This window comes from Aethalodelphis obliquidens, unplaced genomic scaffold (assembly GCF_003676395.1).
Source record: "Aethalodelphis obliquidens isolate GAN/ISIS:26980383/991018 unplaced genomic scaffold, ASM367639v1 scaffold49, whole genome shotgun sequence".
Classification (NCBI taxonomy): domain Eukaryota; kingdom Metazoa; phylum Chordata; class Mammalia; order Artiodactyla; family Delphinidae; genus Aethalodelphis; species Aethalodelphis obliquidens.
The window spans coordinates 1,908,953-1,927,682 of record NW_020837993.1 but is presented as its reverse complement, the minus strand read 5'-3'; the positions used below and the strand labels follow the sequence as shown (position 1 = coordinate 1,927,682).

Below are 18,730 nucleotides of genomic sequence, written 5' to 3'. Positions count from 1 at the left end.
ACACATGTTTCTTATAACTAACAGGCATTTATTTTTATGGATGTCATTTGAGCAACAAGTAGAACAATGCCTCCTTTACTCTGAATTTTCAGAGGCCGCTAGAACTCCTAGGGCTCATTCCCACAGGTGGGGATGTCTATAATTTGTTGTTTACCTCAGCTTTCAGAATCTGTTAAGAGTCAGAAAACAATCAAATCTTTGTTTCCAGTTGAATTTGGCAGCTAAGGAGCACCTGTCACCACATAGGCCTAGCTTCTGCCTTTATTGAGAAATCTGTTGCTAAGACACAGTCTTAATTTGTTTGCACACTTTTCATAAGAATGTGGGTTTTTATTCACAGAGAGAAACTGAGGCATGAGAGATACAGGTTGGTGGAAAATTCATGATGGTAGAGGATTAAACCTCGATGATTTGATTGGTCTCTTTAGAGGCTTTCAATGCATGGTCCCGGGCCCAGGGGCATCAGCATCACCTGGGATTGTTAGAAATGCACATTCCTGGACCCCACCCAGACTTGCTTACATCACAGAATTGCTGGGGAGTGGCCCACAGTCTGATTTAACAAGTCCTCCAGGTTATTCTGATGCTTGATAACATGTCAGATCCACTGCTCTAGACTCCAGACCCATACGAGTGGGTTTCAACCCTGGCTGCACATTTAGAATCACCTGGAAAACTTTAAAAAATCCCATCAGGGCTTCCCTGGTGGCACAATGGTTGAGAGTCCACCTGCCGATGCAGGGGACGCGGGTTCGTGCCCCAGCCCGGGGAGATCCCACGTGCCGCGGAGCGGCTGGGCCCGTGAGCCATGGCCGCTGAGCCTGCGCGTCCGGAGCCTGTGCTCCGCAACGGGAGAGGCCACAACAGGGAGAGGCCCGCGTACCGCAAAAAAACCCCCCAAAAACCAAAAGAACAATACTCCTGTGTATAACGGGAGGCAAAGATAAAAAATCCCATCAGCCTGGTGTCACTGCAGACCAATTAAATCAAAATCTCTGGAGATGGGCTCTAGGGATTGATATTTTAAAAATCTCCTCAGGAGATTCTAATGCACAGACAGGTTAGAGAAGCACTGGCCTAGGTATATTTTTGTTGCACATAACAGAAAACTGCTAAAGTAACCAAAGTGGGAATTTTGAAGGAAAAAATTCAAATAAGTTCTAACCAGAACTGGAAAGCACCAAAACCCCAGACACTTCTTCTGTCCATCTCGCATTTTTCTCCTTCTGTGGCCACATTTTCTGTTTTCTGCTTTTCTCTGCACGTTTAATTATCTCACCCTTTACAAAACAACTTCTTTTTCTCATTCACTGATTCTGCTCTGCTTTTTCGTTATTTGTCTTGTCATTGGACCAACTCCCTCCTCCCAACTCTGTATGACCTTTTGGCTTGAACACCCACAGCTCTAGATTCTAGAGAGATTTATTTTCTCATAAGATTTTTAACTTGCAACTATGAACTAAGGATTCCCCCCACCAAAAAAAAATCTTTTTTTTTTTTTGAAGAGAAAAAAAATACTTTTCTGCTAACAGGAAATTTGCAATGTAATTAATAAATCTCCCCACCCATCCAATAAAATAGTAGCTTTCTATTATTGACAAGAGAGAGGGGGAGGAAAAGAAAGGTACATTTATGGAGAACAGTTTCAATTCCTTTAGTTCTTAAAACTTTCATCTCACAGATGTTTGTCTGACAACCACCTTGATTCCAGAAATTAGTCTTGACATTGCTGAATTCTTCCCTGCTTACATAGCCCAAGCAACACACCTATCAGTTCTAACCTGCTATTCAAGAGTTTTCATCTTCTCCCATTATGACCGGGCAGACCATCTACCTATTTACCCTTTTTAATTTTCTTACACATATGTGTTTATTTATGGCTCCATGCATGCACCTTGCGTATCCCGGGACTTTCCTGCTGTCAATGGCTTCCTGTTCAATCAGTGAACTATAGGACTTCATCAGATACCAGAAAGTAGCCTCAGCCATCACCTCATCTAACTTCTCAACCAACAACATCGTTGATAGCAATTTATTTGGCTTTTGCTGAAGTATTTCCAGAGAACGGAAACTTTTAAAAGTGTGACACAGCATTGCAAGACAGCTATAATCATCAAAAGTTATTTCGATAACTTTCAAAATAAATATTTTGAATATTCAATATTCGAAATAAATATTCAACAACTGAATTTAATATGGAGCTGGAATCTATGTCCGTGATACATATCCTCCTTCCTTTTGCCTTCCTCTGCTCTTTGAAATGATAGCAAATATATTTATTCATGTTTCAAACGGGAAAATTTATAAATTTGGAGGGCTGCTATCAAGACCCCACTGAGCCGCCTTTTTTTCTAGGATAAGCATCTCCAGTATCTTTAGGCAATCTGTGTTTATAAACATTCCCATTTCCTTGGCCTTCTGATTCCTCTCTACTGAGGTACACTAGCTTGTTTTGAAAGGCCACACTCAGAATTAAAAAACACTACATGAAATATAAATTGACCAGTATGAGGTACATTGGACTGATTGTTCTCCTTATGTATGACCACTTTACTTCTCCAGAAGCAATTTATGATTAATCTTGACATCCATGGCTACTGAGTCATTCTGAGCAAACTGTCATCTAAAGCCTCCAAATCTCGCATTCAAAACCTACTTCTTAGCTAAATGTCACTTTTACTTTTGCCACTGTTAGAATCTAATTGTAGGAGCTGCATATTCCAATTTAAGTTTTTCTATTTCCAGAATTCTGCTCTTTTTGGCCCTTATAATTTCTGCTCTTACTTGTTTACTCTGCTATCAGTTGTAGTCAATTCTGTATCGTTAGCAAATTTGACAAACACCTTCAGTTACCCACTCTGTGTGCTTAACTAACTACACAAAGACTACATTTCTACAGACTAAGGAACAAATGTGAGGAAATACCAGGACTTCTATCTCTTTGAAATACACAAATGTGTATGTATCATATATTAATTTTAAGTATACAGATCACACACCTCTACAACTTGATAAATTCTCACGAAAAGAACACACCATGTAACCATCAACCAAATCGAGAGACAGAACACCACGGGCAACCCAGACATCAGACCATAATGTAATGTCCCCCTTCCCCCAAACATAGACATTATCCTAATTTCTATCACTGCATTAGTTTTGCCTGTTTTTGAATGTCATATCAAGGAAATCATATGGATGTACTCTTTTGTATCTAGCTTGTTCTTTCATTCTTAATGCTGGACAGTGTTCTGTTGAATGATTATACTACAATTTATTAATCAATTCTACTGTTTACAGATTTAGGCTACTAAAAATAGTGTTGCTGTGTGTATTCTTGATATCTTCTGGTGCCCAGTGTATGCGTTTCTATTGGGCAGGTTCTAGAATATGTGTATATTCAGCTTTAGAAGACACTCCAGAATTGTTTTCCACAGTAGTGGTATAGATATAGTCCCACAAGCTGGCTTCAAGAGTTTCACTTGCTCCATATCCCAGCCAACGTTTGGTATTGTCTTTTCATGATGTTAAATGCAGGGGCATCTCACTGTGGTGTTTAAATTATATTTCCTTGATATTGATGAGGTTGAGTACATTTTCATTTGCTTAATAGCCATTTGGAACTTCTCTTTTGTGAAATATCGATTCAAGTTTTTTGCCCATTTAAAAATCGAGTTGCTTTTTTTCTTATTGATGTATGTATACATTCTCTCTATGAATCATCTGTTGGATGTATGTACTGCACATATGTTATTTCACTCTGGTTTGCCTTTTCACATTCTTCCTGGTGTCTTTGGATCTAAAGAAATTCTTAAATGAAATATATCTAGTTTTTAAATATTTTCATTTATTTTTAGTTCTTTTTTTAAAGAGGTTTTTTAAAAATTAATTAATTAATTAATTATTTTTTGGCTGCGTTGGGCCTTCGTTGCTGCGCACAGGCTTTCTCTAGTTGTGGCAAGTGGAAGCTACTCTTTGTTGCAGTGCACGGGCTTCTTACTACGGTGGCTTCTCTTGTTGTGGAGCATGGGCTCTAGGCACGCAGACTTCAGTAGTTGCGGCACGTGGGCTCAGTAGTTGTGACACGTGGGCTCAGTAGTTGTGGCACATGGGCTTAGTTGCTTCGCGACATGAGGGATCTTCCCAGACCAGGGATCAAACCCATTTCCCATGCATTGGCAGGCGGATTCTTAACCACTGTGCCACCAGGGAAGTCCCAAGATTGTGTATTATTTTTTAATCCTTTATGGCTGTTGAATTTTATCAAACGTTTTTATGCATCTATTATGATTATCATATTAGTTCTTTCTTTAGTATGTAAATGGAGTGAATCACATTGAATTATTTTTGATGTTGAAACAACCCAACTTTGCATTCTGGATTTTAACTAAATATTATGATGCATACTTGTTTCATTTTTATGAAACAATTTTAGAAAAGTTCCAAAAATAGCACAGAGTACCCATGTATACTTCATCCAGTTTCCCCTAATGCTAATGTTTTGCACAATTATGGTACAATTATCAAAGCTGAAAAATAATATTAGAGCAATAGTATAAATGATACTATAGACTTAATATGGATTTTACTAGCTTTTCCACCAGTGTTTTTTTATTTGTTTCAGAATCTAATCCATGATCCCCATTGTATATAGATTTCATGTTTTCTTAGTCTCTCCTCTGTGAGAGTCCCTCAGACATTCTTTGTCTTTCATGACCATGATGATTTTAAAAATATTGGTCATATTTTTACTTTTCTTCAATATGAATTTTGTCAGTGTGTCTGTTACTGGTGATGTTTACCTTGATCGCTTGGTTAAGGGTGATGTCTGCTGGGTTTCTCCATTGTAAAGTTACTATTTTTCCTTTTGCAATTAACATCTTGGTTAACATCTTGGAGATATTCTGACACTATGCAAATAATCCTTTTTCTCCACAAATCTTTCTCACTAATTTTGGCATTCATCAGTGGATCTTGCCAGCAACAATTATTACAGAGGCGTTCTAATGGTGATTTTCTATTTACTTCATTCCTCCTGTTTTTATTCATTGGAGTCTGTCTGTAAGGAAGAACTATTAAAGCCTATTTCTTATTTCCTCTTCCAGTTTTGGCCCTGTGTCCTCCCCTGTCACAAGTAAACTTGTCAGAAGAGCTACATGTGACTCGTATTTCCTTTTATTCTGTTCAACCCTAAGCACCTTCCAATCTACCTTCCTTCCTGATAATTCTACCAACAGAACTCTTGCTAAAGTCGCCAGTGGTCCTTGTGTGCCTGGTTCTGCTAAGTAAACAGTATCTACCTAAGAAAGTTGACATTTTAAACATGTAAGAAACCAATAGATTTAGTTTCTCCTTTGTTTGGCCATTGTAGGTCTTCTGTGATTTCCATGGTCACTCCCAAAAGAGGAATGTGTTCCTTTACGGTTGTAGCATCAAAGAGACTTTGTGGCAGGCAGAGTCTGCTGTGGGCATATCCAATCTCTTGGAAGATGTCAGCTACAGGGTAAGTCATTACGGTGGATGACACCAGATATTTTGTGTCCATACGCTTGCCTTTGAGACATGCCTCAACCATTATTTTCCTAAATAGGCATTTTGATTATTTTAACTATAGGATTATAGTACAAGCAGGTTGAAGGCATGTGTAACCTCTCCACATTTTTGATGAATAATGGCTTCTTGACTGGTTACTCTGAATTTGTTTTTTCTATATGATATGATACAGTGCATAGGATGTGAGAATTGGAGACAGGAAACCTCATCTTAATACCTAACTTTATAATTATTAACTGTGTGGCTATGAGCCATTAACACTCCCTCTCTGAACCCCCATTCTTCACTTGTAAAACGAGGATAGTGAAAATACCATCCCTGTTAGGTATTATATTTATGGAAGGAACAAAATGATGCTGAATTGGAAAGGATCTTAAATAAATACGAAGTGATGAAAAAAATTTAAGGCATTAGACGATCCACATTCCTCTGCTTGAGCATACTATAAAAAGTAGAACAGTGACCCGCTGAACCTAATTCTATTTTTTCTGGGTTCCAGTAGTTGGAGCTCAACTATCCCCACACTGAACCCAAGAAGAGACTAAGGAGAGGTAAGGAAGGAAGGACTTCTTCCTGTCAGGATAAAGTAAACAGGCTGTTGCTTGCTGAATATTAGGAAGAGGTAGAAGAGGTCAAGTTATCCAACCACAAAATAAAAACTGGCCCTTGTTTCAAATTTATATAGGAAAAAGAGAAAAATTATTGTCTTGGGAAAACCTAGTTCTCCTCCTGTGTCTTTCTCTTTTACTTTTACACAGAATACTTCATTTATGACACTTCTGGGGACCAAATATTTGGATTTTTCCCTCCACCAAGCAATTCTGTGACACCAGCTGGATATCTTACAATTTAACTCAGTTCTGACACTATCTACCTGGAGATAACACCAGATCCCTCAGGTTAAGGGCTCAGTCCCAGGAGACATGCCCCCATTTCAGATGCCAGCTGCAAGTAGTAGGTCCTCAGGTTACCCACAACTTCTGTCTGACTTGGCTACAAATCAGAGGTTCCCATGATCTCCTCCCTGTTGGGTTCGATTATTTGCTAGAACAGCTCACTGTACTCAAGGGAACACTTACTTACATTTACCAATTTATTAAACGATGTGATAAAGGATACAGATGGGAACAGCCAGATAAAGAGATATGTAGATATGGAAGGGTCCAGAGCTTCTGTACCTGTGGAGTTGGGAGTAGGGTGCATTACTTCTCAGTGTATGGATGTGTTCACCAACCTGCAAGCTCCATGAGCCCCATACTATTTGGATCTTACGGAAGCTTCCTCACATGGGCATGATCATTTATCAACTCCATTTCCATCCCCTCTCTCTTTCCTAGAGAAGTGATGATCTGCCCTGATCCAGGAACCATTCAGGAGCCCACCCAGAGTCACCTTATTAGAACAAAAGATGCTCCTACCACTCTGATCACATAGGAATTTGCAAATGTTTTAGGAATCTCATGTCAGAACTGGGGATGAAGAACCAATATATATTTCTTACTACAAATCACGATATCAGTTATGATGGTACCAGCCTCTTCTAAATCCCTTATTATTCTGGATATATGAATTTACTGTGTGTGAAATACCTTCATTTACAGGGTTAGTGAGTATTAAAAGAGGTAAAAACCCACCAAGCTACTATTTCACCTGGAATTACTTTCCCTGTGTCCTGAATTTTTTTTCACCCTCTTCATTCATGTCTATTAGAAGCATGACTGCTACTGATCAGTAGAGTTCCCCCAAGGCCATAAAGTTGAACCAACAGCTTATCCTCAATGTCCTATTTACACTAAGGCTCAGCTAGAGCACTGGCGATAAAGCTCAAGAAGCTTAACTGCTTTATCTTAGGAAACTAGTTTAGTAAATTAAAACTTTCATCTGGGCAGGTCATGCTGACCTGTGTAAAATGATCTCTTATGAGTGGTACATCTCAAACTAAAAGAATCTGTACTATCCAATCTTAAATATAGAGTCACCATGAGTTTTAGCTCTCTTTTTCCAAAAGAAAGTTAACAATATTCGTAGATAATAATAAAGCTTACCCCAGAGACTTGTGATGATTGAATGAATTACTGCACGCAAAATACATAGTAAGCATTCAGTGAAAAGATATCTATTATAATCTTAATATTTGGGAAACTGAAATTAAGTTTAAGTTACAGAGCAAGTGTCAGGGGAAGAGTTGAATGTCCCAAGCCTTCTTGCCCCACCCAAACCGGGGCGACCCCAGGAAACACTGAAGCAGGTCTCCAGTGGATCAGTTCATATGTAGAGTTCATCAATTTCCTATTCATTTACAAAACAAAACGTAACAAACAAACAGCCTCCAGCTATCATCATCTTCATCACTCACTCTGACATAGATCTATTTGTGTGAAATCAAAAGGGAAATGCAATGAGGACTTTACTGTAAATGAGATAGTTTGGAGCCCATTATTTAATGAGTGGATAAATTGCCGCTATGGAGGTGTAAGAGGGTACTGCCACTGCACTTTGTAAATCTCACAGCCTCCAGGCTCCAGTGAAGGGATCATAGCTCATAGAGCTCTCCAAGATGCACGCCGTTAATTTGAGTGTGTGGTTATTTGGAGAGGGGCCGTACTAGCTAAGAAAACAAGGTTCACCTAAGTAAGAAAGCAAAGATCATTTAAATGATGTCAGATTAAGTTTTCACACCAAGGTAAAACACTGATAAATTATAATTACCTTCATGTATTCTTGATCGTATTTTATATATATATATATAGCAACTAAAAAAATATATCTATACTTATATATATATGTTCTATTTATGTCTGTTTAAGCAGTCCTCTAAAGGCCTGGACTAGCAGATTCCATTTATTTCAGTGAGTAGTTATGAAGTACCCTCTACAAGCAGCATAGATTCATGTGCAGAAATTTTCCTGTGAACAAGACACAAACTTCTAGGCTGCAGAGGAGATAGAAAATAAACAACAAATTACATACACAATAATTTAACTGTAATTGTGATGAGTACTCTGAAGGAGAAAAATGGGGAGAGGGATTGCAGGGAGAGAGGGACAAGAGTGGATAGATAAAATCAATTAGGAGACAATTGGAGAAACTCTGAGGATAACATTAGCATTTCATTTCCCTTAAAATTATGATGCTTTAGGTCTGGAGACTATGTAAGAACTTAGAGATCATAGTAGGTTATGTTAATAATTACATTAATATATATTTATATCATATATCATATAATAATTATATTAATCCTTATATTAATATAGTTAATGGTTATGTTAAACATGACAATAAGAACCAGAGATACAATATATTAAAAGATTTGCTCTATGTTCTAGAAATGAACAAAACTGCATTTACTTAAGAATAATTCCTTAATTTATGTTCTCATCAATTTGTTCTGCCTCTCCATCTTGTCCCTATAATTTGTCCAAAGACCCGATGCTATACTGTTTCTTATCTAATGTATATAGTTTATATTATGTTTTGGAGATTCTGTCAAAACTGAAGTGAGAAAACCCTTCTTGTTCATGTCACAAAAGTTCTGAGCTAAGTGTAGTATTTCAGCTGTCCCAAAGACTTGGTATACTTTCAACTCTGAGACATCATCTTTGGGGGATGGAAGGGTCCAGTGACTAGAAGTCCCCTCTCTGTCAGTCGGAGAGTGGCAAGGGTCTACTGATGCTTTCTAAATGGAAATTAAGTGATCTCACATAAAGCTTTTCTACCCTAGGAAAAGATGGTACATATGAATCCAGAGAGTATGAATTTTTAGAAGTTTTATAATTGGTCCAGCTTCAGATTTATGGATCAGAGAATGAGACTGAAATGTTCATTTTGGCAGTTCCAGTCTCTCAGGAAACAAGTGAACATTATATGTGCTCCTGCTTAAGAATCATCAATGGCCCGTATGTCTGAGATAAGGAAAGTTCAGCTAGAAAACAGTGAGGCTGGATGGAGCTACTCTGTAAATTTCAGTTCCCTATGAAGTCTGTGGCTTTCCATGAGACTCAACTCAGCAATGTATGAGGCTGAATGTATGTTGCAACCTTGGTCCACCGTGATGCAGGAAGATGGGGTTGAAAGATCATACTCTTTGGAGTTGGCCATATTGTCATTTGGATCCCATTCCAGTCACTTTGTAGTTGGACTTGAACTATTTCTTTCTAACTTTTCTAAGCCTCAGTTTCCTCATCTTTAAAAGTATTAAAAAAATTGGTGTCCATTACTCAGGATAGATAGAAGATTTATAGTTGCACATATTAAGTGTTTAATGTATTGAGATGCTTAATACATACTGAGAAGTTTTTTATGATGCATAGCCCCAATCACCGGCAACTCATCATCATTTTTTTTTTTTTAATTGTAGACTCTTCCCAAAATCCTTGATAAACTAGCACCAGCATTCACCTTAAGCAGTTGCAGCTTCCTCGTGGAGAAATCCCGAGCCTCCACAGCACGGGTAGTGGTGTGGAGAGAGATGGGGGTGTCCAGAAGCTACACCATGGAGAGCAGCTACTGTGGCTGCAACCAGGGCCCCTATCAGGTATGTAAGGCTGCGAAACATCCATGCTTTCTGTCTGGCAGCACTACACTGTAATGCAGAGCTATCACACACCTCTTGTTCCTGCTCTCTAGCCTGAAAGAGGAAGAAGTCTCCAGGTAAAGTCTGGCCCAGCTCCCTGATCTTGCTGAAGAGCTAGTTCAATGATTGTCTTCCCTGGCAGCACAGTCTGCGTTGATCCTGGAAGCAGGTTGTGCATGCCTGCTGATGTGGTTTCTCAATCATCTGCCCTTGCCAGCAAGTGGCAGGGGAGCCTCCCTCAGACAGGCACACCCGGCTTTTATGGAACCTCTGCCTGGCCCTGTTTTATGCATGAGAACATTTTCTTTCCTTTTGCAACAACTGGGACCAGTCCCCTATGCATCATAAAAAAGACATAGGTCAGCATGTAGATATTGTCAAGACATATGTGGATTGTGTTTCTCTGTCTTCTGTGCTTATCTAAATTAGCAGCTCTCTGTTATCCTACTATCACCAGAGCAAGCAGAAGCATGTGCGTGATGTGGGTCTCCCCAAGAAGAGTGGGGCTAGGACTCAGGTTCTAGCATCGAGGGAAATGGCTCATATAAGTCATTTTCTACAGCTATATTAGCTCTTACAGTGGGCTGTTCTAGCTGCTTGTCCCACTCCCTCACTAGAGGAGCATAAATAAGGGACATTGTGACAGTGCCAGGGTAATAGACTCTTTTAAATTCATTAGGCAAGCTGACAGACTACTCCTTGGTGAGTTCTATTCAACCTCAAGAACACCTGGACCTCACCAGCCTTAAAGCTCGTTGTGTTGGCTTTGATACTTTCCTGGAACTGCTAGGAAGTGCTTGGCATCTCCATAATCTGGTGCTTGCGGAAATCTGTTAACTATCAAAGGCAGTCCAGGGAGTGACAGGTGATGAACATTATCTAACTTCCCACCTGGTCAAAGAGATTTTTCAACACAGGGTTACTGAACCACCCATTTTGACCTATTAATTCTATTAAATAGCCAGTTAGTTTTGTCTACACAGTGGCTTGAAAGAATTGTTATTATTACTGAATTAATAAACTGTTAGACTGAATTAATCCATATTTATCCACATTAATCCAATGCAGAATAAGAAGAGTGAGCTTGTTGGAGAGACATGGGATTGGGCATCCAAAGACCTCACTCTTCCACTTACCAGCCATGCTGCAAAGTGCTTACCTCTGTTGAACCTATACATTTCATATATCAAACGCAGATATTAATAAAGATTCGTCTCCTTCCTACTAGACAAAATTTTTGTAAAGGCCAAAAGAAAATACATATACAAATATAATTGGAGGTTATATCATCAGGAATCTGTTCATTCTCTTGACATTCAAAACCCATAGGACTGGAAAAAAAATAAGCCTGGAATATTGTGACTCTAAGACCTTATGGGTATAGACTTGTGCCTCTCTAGCTGTGTGCTTCTTGAAGACAACTCCATGCATCCCTCACAGATTTATTGGATTTGTGACTTTCATTGACTTTGTTTCTCCAAGCACCAATTCAGGCTAACAGCTTCTAGTCACATAAGTATCAATGCCATTCACAGTAAATCAACCAGACACTCAAAGGCCCTTGAAGCTGTCGTTTGAAAACTAAATGACTCATAGGTTCAGGCCCTCACCAACTCTTCGTCTTCCATGCAACATACATACTGGCTGTCGGAAATGACAGTGAAAGAGGCTTGTCCAGTGGGACAGCTTTCAGATATGGGCTCAGCGTTTGCCCTGGGAAATTTTCCACATGGCCTTTGCATGGGGTCTCTATAAGGAAGAATGGAGAAGGAGCTGACTAGAGAAAAGCCCTAACAGTGCCAGATCTGGCTTTGCTTTAAAAATCCTATTCTCTATATGAAACACCTCTCTGAACTGGATAGGTTTTCCCCTTCCCTTTGTTTTTCTGTCGTTACAAACATTGTCGAGTAACTGAGCAGAACTGCAGATAGTGACCAAGAGGATGGTGAGTAATTTTATATTGGGGGGGTGGAGGGGCACCCTGGGGAAATGAAACCAGCCCACAGTTGGGTGTTTTGGTGGTTTTTGTTTGAGGTATATAATGAAGACTACAAGCTATAAAGCAGTATAGAAATTTCCATCCTGAACATACTGCAAATGAATTTTGTACATTGAGAAGCTGAGTCCCAGTTGGGTCCTGAGGTTATTATTCTAAGGCCATCTTTCCATTTTTTGTTTAGCATTACCATTTACACAAAAGATGGAAAATACTTAAATATACCCACGAGGGGCATTCCTTCCTGCCTTCATAAGAATATAAACATTTTTGCAGTTTCTCTGGTTAATGCGGCTTTAACGTAGTTCCGATCATTTCTCCCAGCACACTAAGTACCTGATCTGTTAGTACTGAAATGAAATATTTCTTACAGTGACATTTATGTTGGAACTGCATTAAAGAATATAAGCTATCACCTTCAAATCATAATTATTAATATGATATTTTCCCTTCTGTTTTCCAGTCTATAGTTGGCTAATTAAAAAAAAAACAAACTTCTCTGGCTTTTGTTGTTTGGAGGATATAGTCTCTACTGCTAGGTTATATGCTTTGATCCATAATTTGTATTTAATGTGGATGTCCCATCCACTGAGAGATTTATTTTCCGTATTAGGGACTGGCCCAAAGCTGTGGAGGCTGTTAAAGGGAAAAGCCAAAAGGGAATGATGTATCCTTTGGGGGCTCATTTTTTAGAGTCATTTTTCAGACTCTATGTGGACAGCTGTGTGCTTCACACAGAGTTGAGTGTTTGCGAACTGGAGTTGCATGCATGGTGTGTTTGCACATGCGAAGGCATGTGACTGGGTCCCGTGGGCTGCTTGTGGCTTAGGAGGATAATGTAAAAGCTCCCACCCAAGCAGGCTGTTAACATGCTCCTTGACAGGGCTGCTGACTCATGGGACGGCAAAGAGGGTCTTAGAGGAAGGACAGAAGATGGGTGACTCAACTGGGTGTTAATATTCCCTACCTGCAACTGATTGCCTTGTATTGTGGACCCTCAAGCAATCCATCCTCTTTACAACCAACAGAAGGATCTTTCAGTAACCCAAACCTATTCAAGTCAAGTACTGCCCATAACCCTCATTATGTCTAGAGAAAATCAACTCCTCATCTTGACGTGTAAGGCCTTTGACAACCTCCTCATTCATTTTTCTATACTCAATGCCTTCTTTAGTATAGAATAGTTGTTGCGTATCTGTGTTGACTGACCAATGACTGAATGGATAAGTGAGCAAATGAATGGTGATTTCCGGATAGGGTCAGATGATTTTCCTCTGTCCATGGATAACTAGAAAAAGGAGAAGAAATCACCATGGTCCAAATATGACTAGACACCATTCTAAAATGGAGATTTTTAAGAGTTGCTGTCATTGGTAGAAATGGAAAATACATGGGTGAGAGAGGGAAATGAGTAAGAATGCAACTCTGAGACCTCTTAGGCCAGTCACTATATACATGATTTGAGAGCATCTGATGGATTCTTTCCCCGAGTAAGGTGATTCCAGTCCAGGTGTGGAATTTCACATGGCCACATTTTAATAACAGGTGATGATTAGAAAGGAAGACATCCACTGTGCATGTGAGAGATGCTGGGATGTACCTCCTAGATCCCCCTGAAGAGGTGCTCATTTCCCCAGTGGCTCACAGCTGTGTCCATCACCAGAAATTACTTGTAGCTGGCAGAAACCCTCTTGACCAAAGCCATGGCTCCTCTGTGTGAGCCTGCATCCAATGGCTGGTCTATGTGGGGTTACAATGGCCTGGCCTCCTAGCCTTAGTTGGGAAAACTCCAAAGGGGGTGCCGTTCCAGCTCCAGAACTCCCTGTAGGATTGGTGGGGACCTCTGTTGCAATTGCACTGAGGTTCAACCTCCTCCTCTGCCCAATTCTGCTTTTCTCACCACTCATAGGTGGTGTTATGGTGAGAGCTCCCCAAAAACCCTTCCGCAAAACAAATTATAACAGTATTTCACAAAGGCTTAACTTAGAAAACATAAATGTTGGAACTAAGCACTTGAGCTATTGAAGATGGTTTGATAGGGACAAATTCATAGAAGAAATTAAATCATCTCAACTTGGCTTTCAAGCCTCCCGGTGCCCTCTCATTCACATTCTGCTCCCCTTAGCTGTTTTGGGAACACGGCCCACACAGAATGAGAGACTGCAGCTAGGTACAGGGCCTCTTGCAATGGTGCTCTACTGCTGTTGTGGTCCAGAAGAGAGATTGAGTGTATTAGTTTCCCACAGCTACCATACAAATTACCACAAATTAGGTGGCTTAAAATTACTCTGTAACAGTTCTGGAGGCTAGAAGTCCAACATTAAAGTGTTGGTAGCACCACATACTCTCTAAAGGCTCTAGGGGAGAATCTGGTCCAGGGCTTTCTCTTAGCTTCTGATGTGTCCTGGCTTGTAGACGCATCACTCCAGTCTCTTCCCTTTGTCATCACATGGCCATTTCCACTTGTCTGCCTCTGTCTCTGTGTCTTCTCTCCTCTTCTTATAAGGACACCAGTCATATTGCATTTGGGACCCACCCTATTCCAGTATGACCTCATCTTAACTAATTACATCTTCAACAACCCTACTTCTGAATAAGGTCAAATTATGAAGTTCTTGGAAGGACACTAATTTTGGGGAGACCTATTCAACCTAGTACACTGGTCCAGGCAAGAAAGTACAGAATATTTAGATCCAAGAACCAAAAAGAGGTTTTTATTTCTGTTTCCATATTTCTGTGCTGTGAATCCCCCAAAAAATGGTAACTACTCTTGTTTTCTCTCTACCTCATGATCAAGAAATTAAAGAGTTTAGATTTTCTTGGAGCATTTTGGAAGACAAATTGGAGAGTCATGCCGTAATTAATGAATGCTGATTAGTGCTGCTTGAGTATTATAACATGCAGTGCCCTTAAATAAGCAATAATAACAAATACGTCTATGGTATTTACTGCGTGTTAAGCCTTTTGCAGCTATAAACTTACTCCATTTTTTGCTACCACAGGACAAAAAACTGCAAAGTTGCTTTTATCGTCATCATCGTCGTCGTCATCATCATCCTTATTTTACAAATTGGGATACTTAGGCAGAGAGGTTAAATAACTTACTCAGTGCCACACGGCTCATAAATTTCAGAACCAGGGTTTGAATACACCCTGGAGGCACATCTGACCCCTCCCGCCCCTGCTTTCTGCCTAGTTGAATGTCATTGGGGAAAGGAACCCTGGGCTTTGGAAACAGGAGACCCAGCTTCTGCTTTTGGCTACCACTAAGTAAATCTGCAACAAGGGGTTTCTTGACTATAATAAGAAGGCATAATTAGAACTGAGAAATGGGCATAGTCTCTGGTAAATTATGTTTGAAATAGGCTGCCTTTGATGGGTATCCATGGGGCTTATGGGTTACCTAGATCAGGGTGACCTGGCATGATTCTGAAACCCCTAAAAATCTTCTGCAACCACTGCTGGGCATGTGGTTTTTCCAAGGAGAATGTGCTCTGCTCTTAGCACCAATTAGCTAGTTGTCAGGAGGCTTTGTTCATCCATCCCATCTTGTCACACCCCTTCATCCAACTTGACCTGTTTCTTTTTTGACCTTTCCAGAGTAAACAAAGAGGGATTGGAGGAATGTAATACTATGACGTAGAGGCTTTCTACCATCAAGGAAAATGGGGGGAGCAAGCGGAGCTGGTCTTCAGTGAAAGAACCTATTGAAGTTTGAATTAGGCAAGTTCTACATTGTTTCCTACACTCATTTCACTTCCTAGTGACAGCTCTCCTTTTCCCCTTAGAGAGCTATTGCTCTCACACAGCTCTTTGGACTTCACCAGTCTTTATTTGAGGACGCTTCTCTTCCTCAAATGTCCCAAGTTGCAAAATTGCCCTTCTGCCAGGGTCTACACACACATTCTTTGACCACACACACATTTTATATGTGTGTATCACACATGTATGCACAAACATATGTACCTACCAGCAGTTCTCCATAGATTTATACAGGAAGTACGGTTTATTGTTTAGTGTGGGTTTCTGTGTCAGACATAGAGTTCTAAGGAGAGCTCTGCACTTAGCAGTCATCACTTTGAAACCTGACCTCTATGAGTTTTAGTTGTAGTAGTGGTTTCCTCACAATTCCTGCCTATGGAGATGCTGTTAAGACTGAATGAGCAACTGACTGTAAAACATTTATCATTATGTTCATAGTAAAGACTCATACTTACTTATTGTTTGTACCATTATTGATGGTATATAGGAATTTTCAATGGTGGTTTTCTTTTTTCATTTTAAATAAAGACACTGAGACTCCAACTTTTATCTATAATTGTCTTATTCAGATCTTCTTAATTAGAACCTTTGGGGTTAGAGTTTAGGTATCTGTGATTTTATTAACTTTACTATGAAGCCAGCGTTGAGAATGGTAGACTTTGACTTTTACTGAGGCTGATATCCATATATCTATATTTATGGATTTAGCTATATCAAAACAGCTTCTGTCTGTATTATCTAGACCTTTCCTCTCTTATCTACCCTTTATTCTATCAAACTTCGTATGCAGTCTAAGCTATATAATAGTCAATTTATAGCTGAGGTTCTAGAGAAAGGGAAGGGGAATTTGTGAGCCTGCTTCTAGGGGAAGAGTGAGGTGTGGAAGACAGGACAGGAAACAGATTTAAATTCCTCCAAAATTGCTGAATTTAAAAGCCTATTCTGATCACAGGCACAACTCAAGAATATGTTTCCGATCATTATTCTCTTGGAAGTCATTTTCCTGTTCTGTGGGCAGCCTCATATTGGAGTGTAACTCTTTCTGAGCTCTGAGTGGGAGTTGGGGGCATCTTAATTTCATTAATGTAAACTGAGGAATAGTATTTCTCAAACGTTAATGTAAGAACTACCTAGGGATCTTATATAATGCAGATTTCTGAACCATGTCTCCATTTGACCTGGGGGATGGACCAGGAATCTGCATTTCATCAAGCACCCCTGGAAACTCATATTCTCAGTCACTGAGAGATGAGGCAGGATACCCAGAGGTAAAAGGCGAGGTGGTTTTGAAACTAGTTTTTGTGGTTTCTGTTTTTGTTCTCTTTCTCCTGATTTGCTCTGGCTTATGGAGAATTTTCCATGGCTTTTATTGTAAAGTCTCAAATTCTCTGCCTCCCCCCAACCTTTAAAAATTTTTTTTGATGTGTGTGCGTGTGTGTGTGTGTGTGTGTGTGTGTGTGTGTGTGTGTGTGTTTCATCTGTACATTTAGGTAACTGACTTAGTTCTCCCACAGAAGTTGTATTTAATAAATGTCTAATATCCCAGTGAGAGTTGAAAGACATTTTTGTTTGTTCGTTCGTTTTTCTAACTTCTGAGACACCACCAGGTTAAAGTTTCTTAAATTGCCTGTAGAACAAAAGTGTCTAGGAACTGATATAATAATATACAAAATTGTTTGCCTATATGTACACTTTTCTGGGAAGAGTGGCTACAGTTTTTAAGATATTTTTAAAGGGTGGAGCAAAAACAGTAATTATACAGTTTCAGTGCAGTAAACCAAACTGTTGAGTCAATTGGGATGTAATTTATTAAACCTCATGTATTTAAAGAGATATTTTCTTTAAAAGCCAAGTTACTTTCTCGTATACGGCATTTTAGGAAGCATGACTTTGTTTTTCCTATCATCTCTTCCTCCAAGCATGTTTAATTGAAAAAAGAATTAATATCTCTTTAGATAAGCTTTTACTGACTTAATTTGGTTAATGATATTTCAAAGCTAATTCATGTTCGAGGTGAGCATGAAGATTAAGGGCTCGTGCTTTAGTTTATTGAATCCAAGATCTCCAGATGGCCCATCACAGCTTCCCAGTGTCTGCTCTTAAATCAGCTCTAGAAGTGCTTGGCTTGACTTGGTGAAAATCAAGTGGAGTCTGAATCGCTATTTCTTCTACTTATCAATTAGCACAAGAACAGTGATGCATCTCATTAAGTGTGTACTGGAGTAACTTCAGTCTAAATCTTCTGTGATTGCACATAGGACACTAATCTTTTCAGGATGTTGCTTCTCACAGGTGGTCATTTAGACTGAGGAGCAGCTGCCTCAGCTTCACCTGGGATCTGTGCAGTCTCAGGCCCTACATATTGCTTCAGGATATGCATTGTAATAGGATCCCCAGGTGATCCGTGTTCCCAGGAAAGCACTGATTTAGAGCATCCTTGGTTGGCAGGGAGGTGAGAAAGGATTAGGGGTGAAGAAAGGGAAAAGTTAGGGAGTTCTAACTTTTCTGGTAGGCAAAGACATAGTTCCCAGAAATTTTGTGCGCTAGAATGAGATGCTGTATGTGGACGTGATTTAAAAGGTGAAAGTAATCCCCAATATGAGACCTTTTGTTGATCGGTGGCAACATTTTAATGCTAGATGAGTTTGTTGTTTTTCCCCCTGCATCTCTATTCTCTAACAACCGTCCCCATTCTAGGGCTTAGAAAAGAGGACCATTTCCCAAACGCCTGCTTTACCATTGAAATGCAACTTCAGTCCTTTGTTGAGACAAATATGAAATCCAGATGCTAAGGTATCATTTTAGTATGAACCTCTATTTGAATCATTCATGTCAGTCCCCTTTTT

The 18,730-nt window shown here is 39.6% G+C and overlaps 1 protein-coding gene across 1 annotated transcript in view; it reads left to right on the top strand.

Annotated features, from left to right (window-relative positions):
• The window catches only part of AGBL1 (AGBL carboxypeptidase 1), a gene marked incomplete at its 5' end in the record, with an annotated part of 506,902 nt that overhangs the window by 396,951 nt on the left and 91,221 nt on the right, over positions 1-18,730 (top strand). The window contains 2 exons of the mRNA XM_027083140.1: positions 5,372-5,503; positions 9,911-10,087. Coding sequence (XP_026938941.1) covers positions 5,372-5,503; positions 9,911-10,087 — 309 coding nt within the window. The remainder of the gene's footprint in view (positions 1-5,371; positions 5,504-9,910; positions 10,088-18,730) is intronic.